At 70.3% G+C, this 15,032-nt stretch overlaps 6 protein-coding genes across 6 annotated transcripts; 3 read left to right on the plus strand and 3 right to left on the minus strand.

The window, feature by feature from the left end:
- Nucleotides 1-79: 79 nt before the first annotated feature.
- RHOBADRAFT_53754 (uncharacterized protein) lies at nucleotides 80-1,165 on the minus strand (the record flags this gene model as incomplete). The annotated part of the gene is made up of 2 exons (XM_018416994.1): nucleotides 80-601; nucleotides 665-1,165. 2 exons carry the CDS (start codon nucleotides 1,163-1,165, stop codon nucleotides 167-169), a joined length of 936 nt encoding a protein of 311 aa, XP_018270865.1. The 3' UTR covers nucleotides 80-166.
- A 283-nt stretch (nucleotides 1,166-1,448) lies between these two features.
- RHOBADRAFT_53755 (uncharacterized protein) lies at nucleotides 1,449-5,974 on the plus strand (the record flags this gene model as incomplete). Its single annotated transcript, XM_018416995.1, has 6 exons — nucleotides 1,449-1,664; nucleotides 1,737-3,117; nucleotides 3,202-4,766; nucleotides 4,844-5,227; nucleotides 5,310-5,418; nucleotides 5,540-5,974. 6 exons carry the CDS (start codon nucleotides 1,449-1,451, stop codon nucleotides 5,941-5,943), a joined length of 4,059 nt encoding a protein of 1,352 aa, XP_018270866.1. The 3' UTR covers nucleotides 5,944-5,974.
- A 1,670-nt stretch (nucleotides 5,975-7,644) lies between these two features.
- Nucleotides 7,645-8,498, plus strand: RHOBADRAFT_31827 (ribosomal protein S27; the record flags this gene model as incomplete). Its single annotated transcript, XM_018412996.1, has 5 exons — nucleotides 7,645-7,647; nucleotides 7,968-8,041; nucleotides 8,118-8,148; nucleotides 8,246-8,363; nucleotides 8,473-8,498. 5 exons carry the CDS (start codon nucleotides 7,645-7,647, stop codon nucleotides 8,496-8,498), a joined length of 252 nt encoding a protein of 83 aa, XP_018270867.1.
- Nucleotides 8,499-8,939: 441 nt separating this feature from the next.
- On the minus strand, nucleotides 8,940-9,375 carry RHOBADRAFT_14897 (uncharacterized protein; the record flags this gene model as incomplete). The annotated part of the gene is made up of 2 exons (XM_018412221.1): nucleotides 8,940-9,050; nucleotides 9,202-9,375. The coding sequence occupies 2 exons, from the start codon at nucleotides 9,373-9,375 to the stop codon at nucleotides 8,940-8,942; spliced, it is 285 nt and encodes a 94-aa protein (XP_018270868.1).
- Nucleotides 9,376-9,535: 160 nt separating this feature from the next.
- Nucleotides 9,536-11,264, plus strand: RHOBADRAFT_53757 (uncharacterized protein; the record flags this gene model as incomplete). Its single annotated transcript, XM_018416996.1, has 4 exons — nucleotides 9,536-9,802; nucleotides 9,876-10,100; nucleotides 10,386-10,570; nucleotides 10,696-11,264. 4 exons carry the CDS (start codon nucleotides 9,536-9,538, stop codon nucleotides 11,201-11,203), a joined length of 1,185 nt encoding a protein of 394 aa, XP_018270869.1. The 3' UTR covers nucleotides 11,204-11,264.
- A 1,921-nt stretch (nucleotides 11,265-13,185) lies between these two features.
- On the minus strand, nucleotides 13,186-14,986 carry RHOBADRAFT_44344 (uncharacterized protein; the record flags this gene model as incomplete). The annotated part of the gene is made up of 4 exons (XM_018414393.1): nucleotides 13,186-13,654; nucleotides 13,737-14,161; nucleotides 14,246-14,480; nucleotides 14,562-14,986. The coding sequence occupies 4 exons, from the start codon at nucleotides 14,984-14,986 to the stop codon at nucleotides 13,186-13,188; spliced, it is 1,554 nt and encodes a 517-aa protein (XP_018270870.1).
- Nucleotides 14,987-15,032: the final 46 nt, after the last annotated feature.

Below are 15,032 nucleotides of genomic sequence, written 5' to 3' on the forward strand. Positions count from 1 at the left end.
TGGGCCGAGGCGCGTTCGACTCGAGGTTGCCGGTGTCCGAGACAAAGACGCCCCCGTGCTCGACCGCGTTGCGCGTGTGGAGGAAGACGAACAGCGAGCGGTACACGTTGCAGGACCATTGCCCCGACGCTCCACGAGGGCCGTTTTTGCCCGACGGACGTGATTGTCAGTGTCGGTCGAGAGCAAAGAGGGAGGGAAGAAGAGCGAGGAGAGGAGAGGGAAAGAGAGGGAGAGGGAGACGAGGACGCACGGGCCGCGACTCCTTCATCGTCTCGCCGAGCTTGATGTCGAACCCGTCCTTGTCCGTCGCGACGGCGAACTTGTCGACGATCTTCTGGCTGATCTGGCTCGGGCGCAGGGCGCGCACCGTGCCCGTCTGGTCGAGGATGCGGAACTGGTCGCGCTCCATCTTGATGATGACGCCGGCCGTCTGCGGGTCGAGCTGGACGAGGTCGTGCAACTCGTAGCCGGCGATGACGTTCACGCCGGCGCCGACCTCGGCCGCCTCGCGCACGTCCTTGGCGAACACGCTCACCTCGGTCGAGCTCAGGTCCGACAGGAACCTGACGACGTCGCCCTCGACCTTGACGACGAGGCCCGTCTCGTCGGCGAGGGGGGGAGAGGGAGAGGGGGAGAGGGAGAGGGTCAGTGCAGGTCCACGCACGCGCGCGCACAAGGGAACCGAGAGAACGGGGAGTGAGGGGGACGCACAGTTTGCGTCGATCGAGTCCTTTGCGTGCCAGGTGACGTCGAGCGGGCTCACCTTGCGCGAGAACGAGTGCCAGTCGGCGAGCAACTCGTGGCGCGAGTAGGCGAACGAGGGCCCGTCGGCGAGCGTCGTCGCCTCGGACCCTTCGGTGTCGGTGTGCGGGTTGCCGTCCTCGGTGTACTGGGCCTTGTCGCGGTTGGCTGGCGCGTGGCGCGAGCTGTGCTGGTACGAGCGCGTCGTGTGGGCATGGAGGTGGGGGAGGAGGAGGAGGAACTGGTGCGGCGAGCGGTGGCGCCAGGACGAGGCGAGCGTCGTAGTCGAGTAGGTGGCAGCGCGCGCAGGTGTCCGCTGTTGCGCGCGAGGTCGAGGTGCGAGGGCGAGGCAGCGAGGGCGAGGCGGTGCAGGGACGGCGAGGGCGACGGGGTGCAGCCGGGAGGGTCCGGCGCGGCACAGCATGTCGCGCTATCCACTCTGCCCGGGTTCTGGCGAGCTGGCCCGGCGTCTAGGCGAGCTGATGGGAGGGCGAGAGCAAGCGAGGCGGCCGCGTTCGGTGACCGCAGTCGACCGGCTCTCGTCCTTGTTGGTTGTGTTGGTGCAGACTTACGTGCGACTGGATCGTAGAGGAGCTCCGACTGCCCTCTGCACTCCTCGAGGGAGCGTGAGAGGCGAGGTTCGACTGTCCCTCTCCCTCTTCATCAGCTCTTGTCGTCGTCCCGCTCACTCGAGGGCCCGGCCGGCCATGAAGCGCTCGTACAACGCCAGCAGCCCGTCTGCGCCCTACCAGCAAGGCTACCCGCAGCCCGCCGCTGCCGCCCCTCCTCCTCTCCCTCCCGGCCCTCCTCCTCCTCCTGCCCCCGCACCCAACCCGTACGCCAACTACGGCTACGGCGGCGGCGGGTTCGACCCGGCCCAGCAGCAGCACGCCCAGCAGTACCCGGGCTATGCCTACCCCCAGGTGCGTTGCTCGCTCCCTCCGTCCCCTCCTTCTCCGCCTCGAGCTCACTCGTCCTGCACCCCCCCCCCGCAGACCGCCGCCGCCACACCTCCCGCACAGCAACCCTACGCCGCAGCCCCAACCGCAGCAGCAGCAGCAGCGACGGCAGCGCCTCCCGACCCAGCCGTCGCCGCCCAGTGGGCCGCTTACTATGCCGCCTACGCCCAGCAGGCGACGGCCGCGGCAGCCGCAGCCGGCGCCGCCGCCTCGCCGTACGGCGCCACCTCGCAGCCCGCCTACGCCCACGCGCAGCAACCCGCCGCTGCTGCGCCGACGCCGTACGGCGCTCCCCCTCCTCCTCCTCCACCTCTTCCGCCAGCAGGCACCTCGCCCCTCGGCGCTCAGCCGCCGTACAAGCGCACGCGCTACGACCAGCCGCCGCTCCCGCCCGGCCCGCCGCCGCCCGCCGCTCCCGGAGGAGGAGGAGGGTACAGCCACCCGCCCATGCCGCCGTCGGTCCTGCCACCCCTCGGCGGCGGCGGCCGCTCGTCCCGCACGGGCCCGCCGCCCCTCGCTGGAGGAGCGGGCGGGCGTGGCGGGCCCCCAGCGCCACGAGGCGGCGGCGGTGACCCGTACGGCGCGGGCATGCCGCCGAGCGGGCCGGGCGGGATGCGCGGCGGCGGGAGGGACATGGGGCCGCGAGGGGGAGGGGGGCGCGGTGGACCGGGCATGGGCATGGGCATGGGAGGAGGGTACGACGACCGCATGATGGGACCGCCGGGCGGAGGAGGAGGAGGAGGAGGAGGAGGGTTCCCGCCGCGAGGAGCGCCGTCGGGGCCTCGCGGCGGCGGCGGCGGCGGTGGAGGAGGGCCGAGGAACGACGAGCGCTCGTTCGGCCCGCCGACGGGGCCACGCGGCCGTCCCTCGCGGCCCATGTCGGGCCTCCCGAGCGGGCCAGCCGGTGGCGGCGGCGGCGGCAAGTACGGCGGCGCGCCGACGGGCCCGAGCGGCGGCGCAGGCCCGCGCGGCGGCGGCGGCGGCGGCCTCGGCGTGCCCAACGCGCCTCGTGGGCCCAAGGCGCAGCCCTCGCGAGGTGAGGCGGGTCTCGGCGCCGGTGCAGCCGGGCGCAACTCGGACGTGAACCGCCAGGCGCCGCGCAAGGAGCGCAAGTGGGGCGCCGGCGGCGGCGGCACGCCGCCCACCGGCCCTGCCGCTGTGGCCTCGTCGTCGTCGTCGTCGTCGGCGGCGGCGGCGGCGAGTACGCCGAGCAAGCGCACGCGCGACCGCGACGCCGACCGCGATCGCGAGGGCGACACGTCGTCGGGCGCAGCCAAGCGCACGTTCACCGACTTCCGCATCGAGGGCCTCTCTTTCCCCGAGCTCGGGTGGGAGTGGAACGCCGAGCGGGTCGAGCACGAGATGCGCAGGGCAGCCGAGAAGCTCGAGCAAAAGGTCCGCGACAAGGTGGCGCAGGGTGCGTCCGACTCTCTCTCGCTCTCTCTCTATCCCTTCCGACCCTCTCTTCTCCGAGCTTGCCCTGACTCGGTTTCGCCTACAGACGCCGCCGCCGCCGCCAAGACGGTCGAGTCCGCCCAAGATGACGACGATGTCGACAGCGAGCCCGTCGCAGGCGACGACTCGACCGGCGACATGTCGATCGACCAGCCGCCGTCCGCCTCGGACCTCGACCTTCCTCCTCCGTCTTTACCACCTCCCGCCGATGCGCCTGCCGCCCCAGCCTCGACCTCGCACGGCAAGCACCGCCGCGACGAGGACGCCGCCGAGCAGGTCGCGCAGCCGGGCGTCGACGACCAGGACGAGGAGGGCGTCAAGCCCAAGAAGGTGCGCGTCGGCGACGTCGAGCTCAGCAGCGGCGGTGCCGGCGCCATCGACGTCGACGTCGACGGCGAGGCGCTGCAGCCAGCGGCGACGGTGCCTCCCGCCGCCGCGAGCCAGGAGCCGGCCAGCGCCGAGGTCGCCGAGACGGCGCCCGCCCAGCCCGAGGGCGAGCAGCAGCCGACCACGACCGCCGAGGAGGCACCTGCCGCCGCCGACGACGACGACGACGACGTGGACGGCGCGCCCCTCGCGCCGTCGTCCCCCGTCCCCGCACCTGCCGCTCGGCCCGCCTCGCTCCCTCCACGCCCGCCGCCCGCCGCACCCGCTCCCGCACGCGAGAACTCGCGCCTGCGCATCTACTTTGCGTCGCCCACTGCGAGCGCGACGCTGCCCGGCGCGGCGGCGGCGGCGGCGGCGGCGGGGCCGGTCAAGGTCGAGCCGGTCAAGGTCGAGCCGGTCGTTCCGGCGTCGGCGGCGACGGCGGTCAAGCTCGAGAAGGACGAAGCGGCCCAGGAGCAGGGTGACGAGGAGAAGGCGGTCAAGGTCGAGCCGGTCGAGCGGGCCGACGTCAAGGTCAAGGAGGCGGCGCAGGGCGAGGCGGCGGCGCCCGAGCCGGTCCAGCTGGGGGAGGACGAGGACGTCGACGGTGAGCCTGTCGGCGACGCACCGGACTCGGCTCCCGCCGACGGCGTCGGCGCCAAGGACCAGGCGCCGGTCGAGCAGCCGGTCGTGCCCGAGACGGGAGGCGACGCCGCGAGCGAGGACGGAGCGCCGGTCGGGCCCGACGAGAACGACGACGAGGGCGACGAGCAGGAGGGAGAGGAGGAGGACGACGACGACGACGACGACGACGAGCTGCTCATCACGGCGGCCGACTCGGGCGACGTCAACGAGGAGCTACAGCAGCTCCTAATCGCCCAGGTCAAGGAGCAGCTCGCCGCCGAGTCGGAATCCCTCCGCGACTCGTCGCCTGCGCCCTCCGTCGCCGAGACCGACGCCGCCGCCGCACCTGAACCCGCACCTGAACCCGCGCCCGCACTCGCGCCGCCGCCGCCGCCGCCGCTCGCGCCCATCGCGCCCGAGCCCTCAGCCGACCGCATCTCGATCTCGTACGCGCGCAACACTCGGCGCGTCGTCCTCGACGCCGACGTCATCGAGTCGGTCAGGGTGTTCCGCAGCGACGGGCGCGTCGAGCTCGCCGTGCGGTGCCGGCCGGCGCGCGCTCGCGAGGGCGAGGGCGAGGGTGAGGTGGACGATGAGACGAGGGTGTGCAAGGGCGTCCTCGTGCGTCGTGGCCTTCTCTCGCTCTCTCTTCGTCCCTTTTTCGGTGGCAGTCACTGACTCGTGCTGCGCGCCCGCAGGTCGAGACGCTCGACGCCGACACGGACGACTACGTCCTCGTCGACCGCAAGGCGCTCGCTCACGCCTGGGCAACCGAGGCGACCGGCGGCGACAGCTCGCACGACCCTCTCCTGCCCCCTCTGCACCGCCTCCTCGTCTCGTCGACCGCCGACCCGTCGTCGTCGTCGTCGTCGTCGTCGACGACGCCAACCTTCTCGCACGAGGTCATCACCGTCTCGGCGCAGCTCGACCGGCAGAACCCGCTCACCGAGGCGCGGTGGGTCAAGACGGGCGAGGTCGAGAACTGGCTCGTGAGCCTCGGCATCTCGAACGGCGCCAAGCCGCACGACGCGGCCAAGCTGAGCGAGTGGAAGGGGAAGATCAAGATTGTCGACCCGGATCCTGTGCGTCGCCGTGCTCCCTCTTCGCGTCATCTCTCACTTTCTCTGTAAGTCACGAGCTGATCCGCGTTATCGGTCGCCGCAGCCTCCGACGATCCAGCACGCGCTCGACTCGTGGGCCGCAAGCTCGAGTGCAGGCTCGCTCGACGAGCGCAAGAAGTTCGTCCGGACGCACATGGCGAGCATCGACAACGGTACGCTCGCGCGCTCTCTCTCTCTCTCTGTCTCTCTGTCGCTGTCTCTCTCGGCGAGCAAGGTCCTCGCCTCGCCGGGTCGCACGCACTGACTCTGCGTCCCCCCTGTCCTCGCCCACAGTCGTCGAGATCCTCTTGCGCCTCACGCGCGGCGACCGCGCCGGCCCGTCGCACTACTCGGCCTCGAGCGGGTACCAGCAGCCTCCCGCGGTCGGCGCGCTCGCCGTCACGCTCGCCGCCCCGTTCCCGGACCAGCAGACGCAGGTGTCGCTCGCGGTCCTGGCCATGTTTCGTCTGAGCGTCAAGACGGCCCAGAGGGCGGGCATCCCGACCGACGAGGTCGAGCGGCAGGTGGCAGAGATTGTGCGCGCGCTGCCGAGCCACTTGCTGTTCAAGAGCGTCGACGGCATGTTTCGCGAGGTCGTCAGGCCGCACTATGGCGGTGGCGGCGGCGGCGGCGGGCACAAGGGCGGAGGAGGAGGCGGCGGTCGGGGCGAGCGCGGCAAAAAGGGCAGGAGGGACTGAGCGCATGAGCGACTCTGCGGGCCGGTCGGCCACGAGGGAGGAGGATGCTTGTTGCGTCGGGCAGCTACGACGAGACGAGCAGTACGGGCGGTCGTCGGCAGGCGCGAGGGCGTGCGCAGGATGGACACGTGGTACGGCGGGTCGAGCGGGTCTGGCTCGCTCGTCGGGAGGGGGGGCTTCCTTCTCCAGCTTTCTCTCTCTCTCTCTTCCTCCCCTTGCGATCGACGGGCGTTTCTCATCCCCGCTCTCGAGGGTCCTGTGCGGGCAGACGAGGCGTCTCGGGTGGGCGCAGGCAGCTCCCGTCTCCACTTGAAGGGTGAGCGGACGAGAGGCTGTCGTCGCTGCGTGCGTGCGCGCGCACTGCTCCCCTTTTTCTCCTCGGCTCGGCTCGGCGGTACGAGTGCGGGACGTGCCCTCGCTGTTCTGCGAGGCGGCACAGAGCGTTTGACCGAGCGAGCGAGCGGCTCGGCGCGGTCGAGCGGCGGGCGAGCGGGACCGTGCACAGCGCACGTACAACGAGCACCGGCTCGTGGCGCCTCCCGCAGCGGGCTCCCACCCCGCATGCGAGTCGTCGGCGAGCATGTACAGCGAGAGACCGAGGGATCCAGAGTCAAGGTGCGTCCCCTTCCTCCTCCCTCGCGGCATCTCTCTCTCCCTCTCTCGAGCCTGCAGCGCGCACCGTCAACTCATCTTCCTCGACGTCTCTGAGAGAGAGAGAGAGAGAGAGCGCGCGCGCGACGCTCGCGTGGGCGAGCTGCAGCAGGGCGAGAGGGGAAAATGGGCTGAGAAAGCGGCCGGTGGCGGCGGCGCGACCGCGACTGCGAGCGAAGCAGCGTCGCCCACGAGCCGTGCGCGGGACGAAGAGAGAGCTGCGCACCAAGTGCACAACGCGGCACACCGTCGCGCGTGAGGCGACGACTCGAGTTGGCCCGGACAGACCGGCGCGAGCCATGACAGCTGGCGGCGGGTTCGGCCTCGAGAACGAGCTGCAGACGGCGTGGCGTGGGCACTGGCCCTTTGTAGCGCTCTCAAGAGGTCGCCGGTCCCGCAGCAGGTCGAGAGCTTCCACCGCAGAAGGCCGGCGACGGGGCAAGCTGGTAGAGTGGCGCAAGGTGGCCGAGCGGGGGGAGAGCAAGCGGCACGGCGACGAGACGGGTGCCGGGCCGCACTCGCGCTGTCGGGCGAGATGTTTTTTTCTAGGGTGAGCTGCAGGCACTTGGGCGCGTGTGGCGGTGGCGACGAGCGGCGTCGACGAGGGAGGGAGGGGGGAAGGAGGAGAGCGGGCGGTGCAGAGCGCGTGACCGTGCAGCAGCCAGCAGACGACGGGCTGCCGCTGCACTTGAGCCTGTTCGAGACTGCAACCAGCTAGTGCTTGCAGATCCCAGGGGGGCGAGAGAGAGCGAAGCGAGGCAATGTGCGGTCGAGGCGGACTCGCCGCGGGGATCTCGAGCTCGAGACGAGGGTGGCGGCACCGCTCGACCTGGTTTCCCCCGTCTGCGTCTCGCTGCCGAAGGTGCGCCCCAGCTCGCCGGACCAACCCTCGAGCGTGTTGCACCAGCTGACCCTTGCCCCCTCCCTCTCCCCTTCGCCACTCTCACCACCCTCACCCCCCTTCGACTCGACCCTCGACCGTTTTTCGACCCGCACCGCCCGCACTCGCTCCCACCGCTACACGCCTCACCGTCACACTCGCCAGTCATCATGGTCAGTCCTGCTCGCCGGTCTGGGACTCGCCGCGGCGCGCGCAGAGCGGGAGGGGGAGCGGGAGGAGCGGGCCTGGTCACGCGAGGTTGCGGGCTTTCGAAGGGGCTACGAGCCGGTGGCGTCGCTCGGGCGTTGCGCGTTCGGGGCCAGGTTGCGCGCGCTCAGAGCTGCGCAGCGCACGACGAGGTGCAGCAGGCGGCCGCGGCCGTCGTCGCCGGGGGGCGAACTGCTGCCGGATCGCCGCCGCCACCAGCACCAACCTGTCCCTCGTCCACGCAGGAACGAGCGTTACTGACCTCTCTGCCGTTTGCCGCACACAGTCTCTCGCTGTTGACCTCCTCAACCCGTCCGCTGAGCAGACCGCCAAGACCCACAAGCTCAAGCGCCTTGTGCAGTGCGTCCCCCTCTCCCTCTCTCTCTCTCTCTCTCGTCGTCGACCCCCTGTGACTGACGCGCTCTCTCCTGTGCAGGTCGCCCAACTCGTACTTCATGGACGTCAAGGTGCGCCCCTCCCTCCCGCCTGCGCGCGCACCCCAGCCCCACCCCACCCTCTCCCGCTCACCCGACCCCGACCCTGACCCTCTTCCCCCTCACACAGTGCCCGGGCTGCTTCAACATCACCACGGTCTTCTCGCACGCCCAGACCGTCGTCCTGTGCGGCTCGTGCTCGACCATCCTGTGCGCGCCCACGGGCGGCCGCGCCAAGCTCACTGAGGGTGCGTCTCGGGCTCCTCCCCCCTCTCTCTCTTCAAGACCGGGACTGGGACTGACCCTCTCCCTCCCCTCACCTCTCCCTCCACGACGACGACGCCGACTCTCTCGCAGGCTGCTCGTTCCGCCGCAAGCAGTAGATCGCGCACACCCCACAGCGCGTTTCTCCTCCGCCGTTGTAACCACAGACTCGGGGCTTGGGCCATCTAGCACGGTCTACGATCTTTGTGTGAGAACCTCGGGCGTGTGGGAGAGAGAGAAGAGAGAGGGAGCGAGAGAGGGGAGGGCAAGGTGGCGCTCGGCGGCTCGTGCGAGGTGCGCTCACTCTCTCGCCCTTTCGCTCGCTCGCTCGCTCGCTCGCGCCACTCGTCGCCGCTACACTCGCTTCAGCTCTCGACAGAGAGAAAGAGTGGTGAAGAAGGTTGCACGTCTCTGCCCTCGCCGGAGAGAAAGAGGGGGTATCGTCGTTCGTCAACCGTCGTCCGTCGGCCGTCGTCGTCGTCGGGTATCTCGCGCCTCACGCGTCGCTCCCCTGCGCGCCTCGCGCCTCCTTCCCACCGGTCTGTCGTCGCCCAGCTCGCTCACTCCTTTGCGCCGGCGCCCTCGCCGAGCCCTTCCTTGCCCGGGACCTTGAACTGGGTCGGCTCGTTGCCGCGGAAGCGTTTCCTGCGCGAGATGCGTTCAGTGTGTCGCTTCCCAGGGGAGAGAGAGAGGGAAAAGAGGGGACGGACCGCATGTCGAGCTGCGAGACGGACGACGACGACGAGGTGGGTGGTGGTCAGCGATCGGGCGGGGACAAGAGGAGAGGAAGAGGGGAGAGCGAGAGGGAGAGAGAGAGCGCACCATGCCGCGCTTGCACTCGAAGAAGGACTTGCGCAAGAGCTGGCACTCTTCGGGGAGCTCGTCGACGTGGTCCTTGAGGCACTCTTGAGGCGAGCGTGGCGGGTCGGAGCGCAGGACGCAGTCGGAGCGGAGGATGCAGTCGGCGAGGGCGGCGCGGATGCCTTGGCAGGACATGCGGGTGTGCTGGGTTGGGTGGGCTGGGGGTTGGAGAGGCGGCGGGTGGCAAGGACGAGGATGGCGATGAGGCGGAGCTTCGAGGCGATGAGATGAAGCCGAGGAGGAGAGGAAGCTCTCCCTCCTCCACCACTCACCGCCGCTGTGAGCCCAGACGCACATGCTCGCACCAGCTACACTACTGCCACGGCGAGCAGCCCTACCGCGACACCGCCCGCTGTCGACCACCTCCCGCCTCCTCGCCCCGCCCTACGTCGTCACCTCTCTCCCCTCGCGCGCCCTCCTCTCCATCCACGGGCCCGACTCGACAAAGCTCCTCCAGGGCCTCGTCTCGAACGACGTCCGCCGCGTCGCCCAGCTCGCCGACGACGACCACCACCACCTGGACAAGCGCCGCGTCGTGTACGCCAACATGCTCAAGGCCGACGTCCGTCTCTCTCTCTCTCTGTGGGTGTGCGCGAGACGAGAGGGCGACCTGACTCGGGGATGCATGCACGCAGGGCCGCTACCTGCACGACATCATGCTCTTCCCCCCACGTCCCTCGCCCTCGTCCTCCTCCTCGTCCGACCCTCCCTCGCCAGGCTTCCTCCTCGAGCACGACGCCGCCTTCACGCCCACCCTGCGCACCTACCTCAAGCGGCACGTCCTGCGCTCCCGCGTCAAGCTCGGGCGCGGAGCCGAGCCCGACCTCGTCGTGACGGCCGCGTGGCGCAACCCGCTCGACGTGGGCCCGGGAAGGAGCTCGAGGGACGAGGTGGACGAGGCAGAGAGGTGGCTCGAGGAGAGGCGAGTTGGGTGGGACCCGAGGGTGGTTGGGATGGGGTATAGGTGGGTGGCGGACAGGGAGGGAGAGCAGCGTGCGTCCCCCCCCGCCTTCCTCCTCGTCGTCGTCGTCCCTCGTCGACTCTCTCGACGCGCGCCCGCCCCTGACGCCCCCGCCCCTCACACAGCCCCACCCTCACTCTTCGCCCCCGTCACGCCCGCACACTACCACCTCCACCGCCTCCAGCACGCCGTGCCCGAGTCGCCGTCCGATTTCCCTGCCCTCCCGCTCGAGGCAAACATCGACCTCATGAACGGCGTCGACTACCGCAAGGGGTGCTACGTCGGGCAGGAGCTCACGGCGAGGACGCACCACAAGGGCGTCGTGAGGAAGAGGGGGGTCGTCTTGAGGCTGTTTCGCGAGGGCGAAGAGTGCGTTCGCGCTCTGGCTCTCTCTCCCTTCTCTCGTGCGCGCCGGGTCCGAGTCATGTGTTCGACACTCGGCGCGCTGGTTCTTTGGGACGCCGAGCTGACACCATGCCCCTCCCGCCACGCAGCGTCCCGACCTCCCCCCTCCCCTCCTCCTCCTCAGGGCCCCTCATCCCCTACCCGTCCCTCTTCCCCCTCCCGCCCCCCTCCTCGACCCTCACCCTCCTCCCCTCCTCCTCCCCCTCCTCGTCCTCGCGCGCCAAACCGCGCGCCCCGCGCCCCTCGGGCCGCCTCGGCACCTCGCTCTGCGCCGCCTCGTCCGGGTCCGGCGCGACGACGCTCGCGCTCGGGTTCGCGAGCGTCAGGCTCGACCACCTCTCGGCGGACGAGGGCGGGAGCGCGCCAGAGGGCGAGGGGGTGTTTGTCGTCAGGGCGCCGGTGTCGGGTGAGGGGGTCGTCGGCGGTGGTGCTGCTGGCGCGGGAGAGGGAGAGGGAGAGGGTGGGGGAGGGCCGCAGGAGTGCGGCGACGGCGCGGGAGAGAGCGACGAGGTGGGCGGGAGGTGGCTCGCAAAGGGGTTCAGGACAGAGTGGCTCGAGTTCAAGCTCGAGGAGGAGGCGGTCGCCAAGGGCTTGTGAGCGCGTGAGCGGGGCAGAGGAGGTGTGCAACGAGCGCTCGGTCGAGGACGTTCGGACCCTCTGTCTCTCTCTCTTTGCGTCGCTCGGTGGCTCTCTCTCTCTCGCTCCGAGGCGCACTTTCTCGGTCCCTGAGAGGCTCTCGCGATGTGCTCGCCTCGCTCGCTCGACACGAGAGACGAAAGACGCACTCGCATTGCTAGCGAGACCTTGGACGACAAGCGGATCCCGACCCTCGCTCTCCTGCCCCTCTCCTGCCCTTCTCCTTCTCGACGTCTCCTCGTCGACTGCGTGTTCCTGTGGGCCGGGAAGAAGTGTCAGTGCGAGTCGGATCGAGAGGAGGAGGAGGAGGGAGGAGAGCAGGAGGACGCACCGACTCAGGGCGTCGGGGCGAGCAGCATCCACGCGCACGCGGACGAACACGATCCGAACGCAGCGTTGCACCCGAGGATGACGGCGGGCGTGCTGGCGCCGGCCGTAATGGTGCCAAAGCTGTGCGCGAGGGGGTGGTCAGAGCGCGTCGGCTGCGCGAGGGACGGCGCGAGGACGAAGGAGAGAGAGAGCGAGGGACGCACACGAATCCGGCCGCGCCGTAGCATGTCACGACACCGGCGGAACAGCAGGCCTGGCAGGCGGCGTAGGCGAGTGGGCCGGCCTTGGCGACTTGGGCGCCGAGGAGGGCGACGACGAGGAGGACTAAGAGGTGGAGCATGTCGGTCGAGCTGCGGGCGGTGCAACGAGGGTGAGCGCCGACGACGCGAGAGGTAAGGGCAAGGAGCACGGCGCACCTGTAAGAGGCGAGTCGACGAGTGTGAGGAAGGAAGGAGAGAGAGAGAGGCGCGAGTCGGCGGCGAGCGAGACGGACCTCGCTCGGTGTCGTCGGGCGAGGCTCGAGCGCCCGCATACGCTGAGCTCCTGAGCCCGCTCGCCGGCATACGTTGACCCTCCCGCCCCCTGCGCGTGCTCCGCCCGTCCAGCGCGAGCTGCGAGCTGCGCACGGAGGGCGCTCGAGCCTCGTCTCGTCGTCGGGTCGCTCGCTGTCGCTCTCGTTCCTCTCGGTCTCTCTCACTTGCGGTACAAGTGACTGCGACTGTCCTTGCACTGAACTCGCCCTGGCAAACTCACAGGCGCGCTAAGCAAAAGCGTTCCTCCTTCCCAGCTCTCCTCCTCGACGTCGAGTCTCGGCCACTTGTAGTCGCCTGTTGCGCGAGAAAGAGTCAGGTCTCGTGCTCGACGTCGAGTAGTCGAGGGGAGAAAGAGAGAGAGAGAGAGAGGGCTCGCCCGCTCAGGCCGTCGGCGAGTGAAGGAGAGGAGCGCACGTCGACGAGCATGAGCTGAGCGCCCGGTTGCACGCGATGATGGCCGCCGGCGCGCCGACGCACTTCCTCACCGTGCCGTAGCTGCAACGTGGGGGTGCAACAGCGGGTCAGCTCCGTCGTCTTGCCGCATCGCCGAGCCGAGGGCGGAAAGAGAAAGGGGGAACGCACGTGAAGCCGGCGGCGGCATAGCACGCGGCGGCGATGGCGCTGCAGGTGGACTGGCACGCTCCGTAGGCTGCTGGGCCGGCTTGGACAACCTGCGCGAGGACGAGGAGGGAGAGGGCGACGGCGAGGACGAGGTGGAGCATGGCGCGCTGCGGGCGGGCAAAGGGGGACGAGGGTGAGCTGCTGGACGACGCAAGGGACGAGGGTGAGGAGAGCGGTGTGCGCACCGACGAGAGAGGTAGCTGCGAGTGCGAGGAAGGAGAGAGAGAGAGAGAGAGAGAGAGAGAGAGAGGGAGAGCGCGGACAAGAGACAGGGCCCTCCCTCGGTGTCGACGAACCGCAGCAAGGCCGGCGCCGCGGGGGCTCGAGCGGCCGCATACGCTCACGCCCGAGCACACACAGCCTCTCACGAGGAGCTGGGGACGACAGACACACACAGAGAGAGAGAGCGCGCTCTCGAGCGGGACGACCTTCTCAAACGGCCGCGAGCGAACAAGGCATTCAGCCGATGACCTTGACCGTCTTGTCGAACCCGCAGCTGACGATCCTCCACCTCGTCGGCCGTCCCGCCGAGTCCTCCTCGTCGACGAGCACCTCGACGTCCCTCACGACCGAGCTCCCCCTGTCGGCCTCGCGCCTGAGCCTCGCCCTCTCGCTCCTCAGCTCGTCCCCCTCGCCCTCCCCCTCGCCCCCCTCGAGCGGCGCCGCGCTCCCATGTGCCCCTTGAAACACGCGCACGTTGCCACGCACGTCGACGACGCGCACGACGCCGTCCTCGCTGTTGACGACGGCGGCCGACCCATCGGGCAACCACGCGTGGCGCGGCGAAAAGTAGTCCGACTGTGCCGCGGTCGTGTGGATTGTCGCGAGCCGGGTCGACGAGTGGAACGGGTACAGGAGGAGCCGGGCCGAGGTGGTCGACGTTTGGAGCGAGAGGAGCGGGAGCGTCGGGTGGAGCGTGATCGAGAGGCTGGTGTGGGTGGGCGCGAGGGTCAGTGACGGGTTCGAGGGACACACAGAGAGGGAGAGAGAGAGTGTGTGGCGGGACGCACATCGAGAACGACACGAACGCATCGCCGTTCGGGTTCAAGTTGACGTACGACTCTGTCCACCCTCGCTCGTCGCCCTTGCCCTCTCGTCCAGACCCACCCGCAGCACCAGTCATGCGCAGGTAGTGCAGCCGGTGGTCCTCCCTCGCGGACCACACGAGCTCGCTGCCGTCGGGGAGCCACACGGCCGCCTCGGGGTTGGACCGCGTCGCGAGGCGGTGCACCTGCTCGAGCGCGACGTGGGGGCACGTCGCGAGCGGGTCGGGCGCCTCGCCGTCGAGGAGGGCGGGCGCGTCCGAGGATGCGGAGGAGGAGGAGGAGGAGGAGGAGGGCGAGGTGAGCGAGAGGCGGTAGACGGTGAGGAACTTGTCGTAGCCGAGCGTGGCGACGTGTCGGCCGTCGGGCGAGATGGCGACCTTGACGATGTACTGTGTCGCGAGAGGGGGTGCGTCAGTGAGGCTGTCTGCGCGCGTTCAGGCCCAGGAGGGAGGGAGGAAGAGCGAGGGGCGCACCTTCGTGTGATCCTTGACACGCGCCTTGACCTCCCTCGAGACGAGGTCGACGACGAGCAGGCTGCCCTCCATTGTCGCGCACAGGACGAACCGTCGGTGTTCGGGCACCGGGTGCTGCGCGAGCGACAGGCAGGGCGACGGGAGCGAGTACGAGTCGACGAGGGCGAACGTGGCCGAGTCGTGGACCGTGAGCGTGCGGTCGACGGCAGTCGTCAAGAGGCACGGCACGTCGTCGCTGTGGCCGCACGGCAGGACAGAGTCAGTCCCTGCGATGCACACCTCGAGGCAGGAGGAGGAGGACTGGCGCGGGACGTACGTGCGGAACCGCAGCTCGCTCGAGTCCCACTCGCGCCTCGGGACGACAGCGCGCGAGACGGTGAGCACGTTGCTCGTCTCCCTCCACGCCGTGCGCGCCGGCCCGACCGCCGCGCTGCTGCCACTCGCCTCGGCGTAGTACTCGAGCTGGTCGAGCTGGTCGCGCAGGGTCGCGGCCGAGTCGTGGACCCTGAGGCGCGCGAGACGGGCGGCGAGCCACTCGTCGACGACGTCCTGCAGGTCTTCGCCCGTGTCGGGTCGGCGCGGTCGGGCGAGGTGCGACTCGAGGCGCGGGTGGTTGTTGGCCGAGTCGGCGAGGAACGAGGCGAGGGTCGACTCGTAGCGGTGGTGACGGAGGAAGCGGGCGACGAGGCGGTGCGCTTCGAGGCTGGCGTCGCTCGCGGGTGCGTCTGTCGAGCTGCTCATGGGTGCGGGCAGAGGGAGGGAGGGCGAGCGTACGAGGTGGGGGCGG

Source organism: Rhodotorula graminis (assembly GCF_001329695.1).
Source record: "Rhodotorula graminis WP1 unplaced genomic scaffold RHOBAscaffold_7, whole genome shotgun sequence".
Lineage (NCBI taxonomy): Eukaryota > Fungi > Basidiomycota > Microbotryomycetes > Sporidiobolales > Sporidiobolaceae > Rhodotorula > Rhodotorula graminis.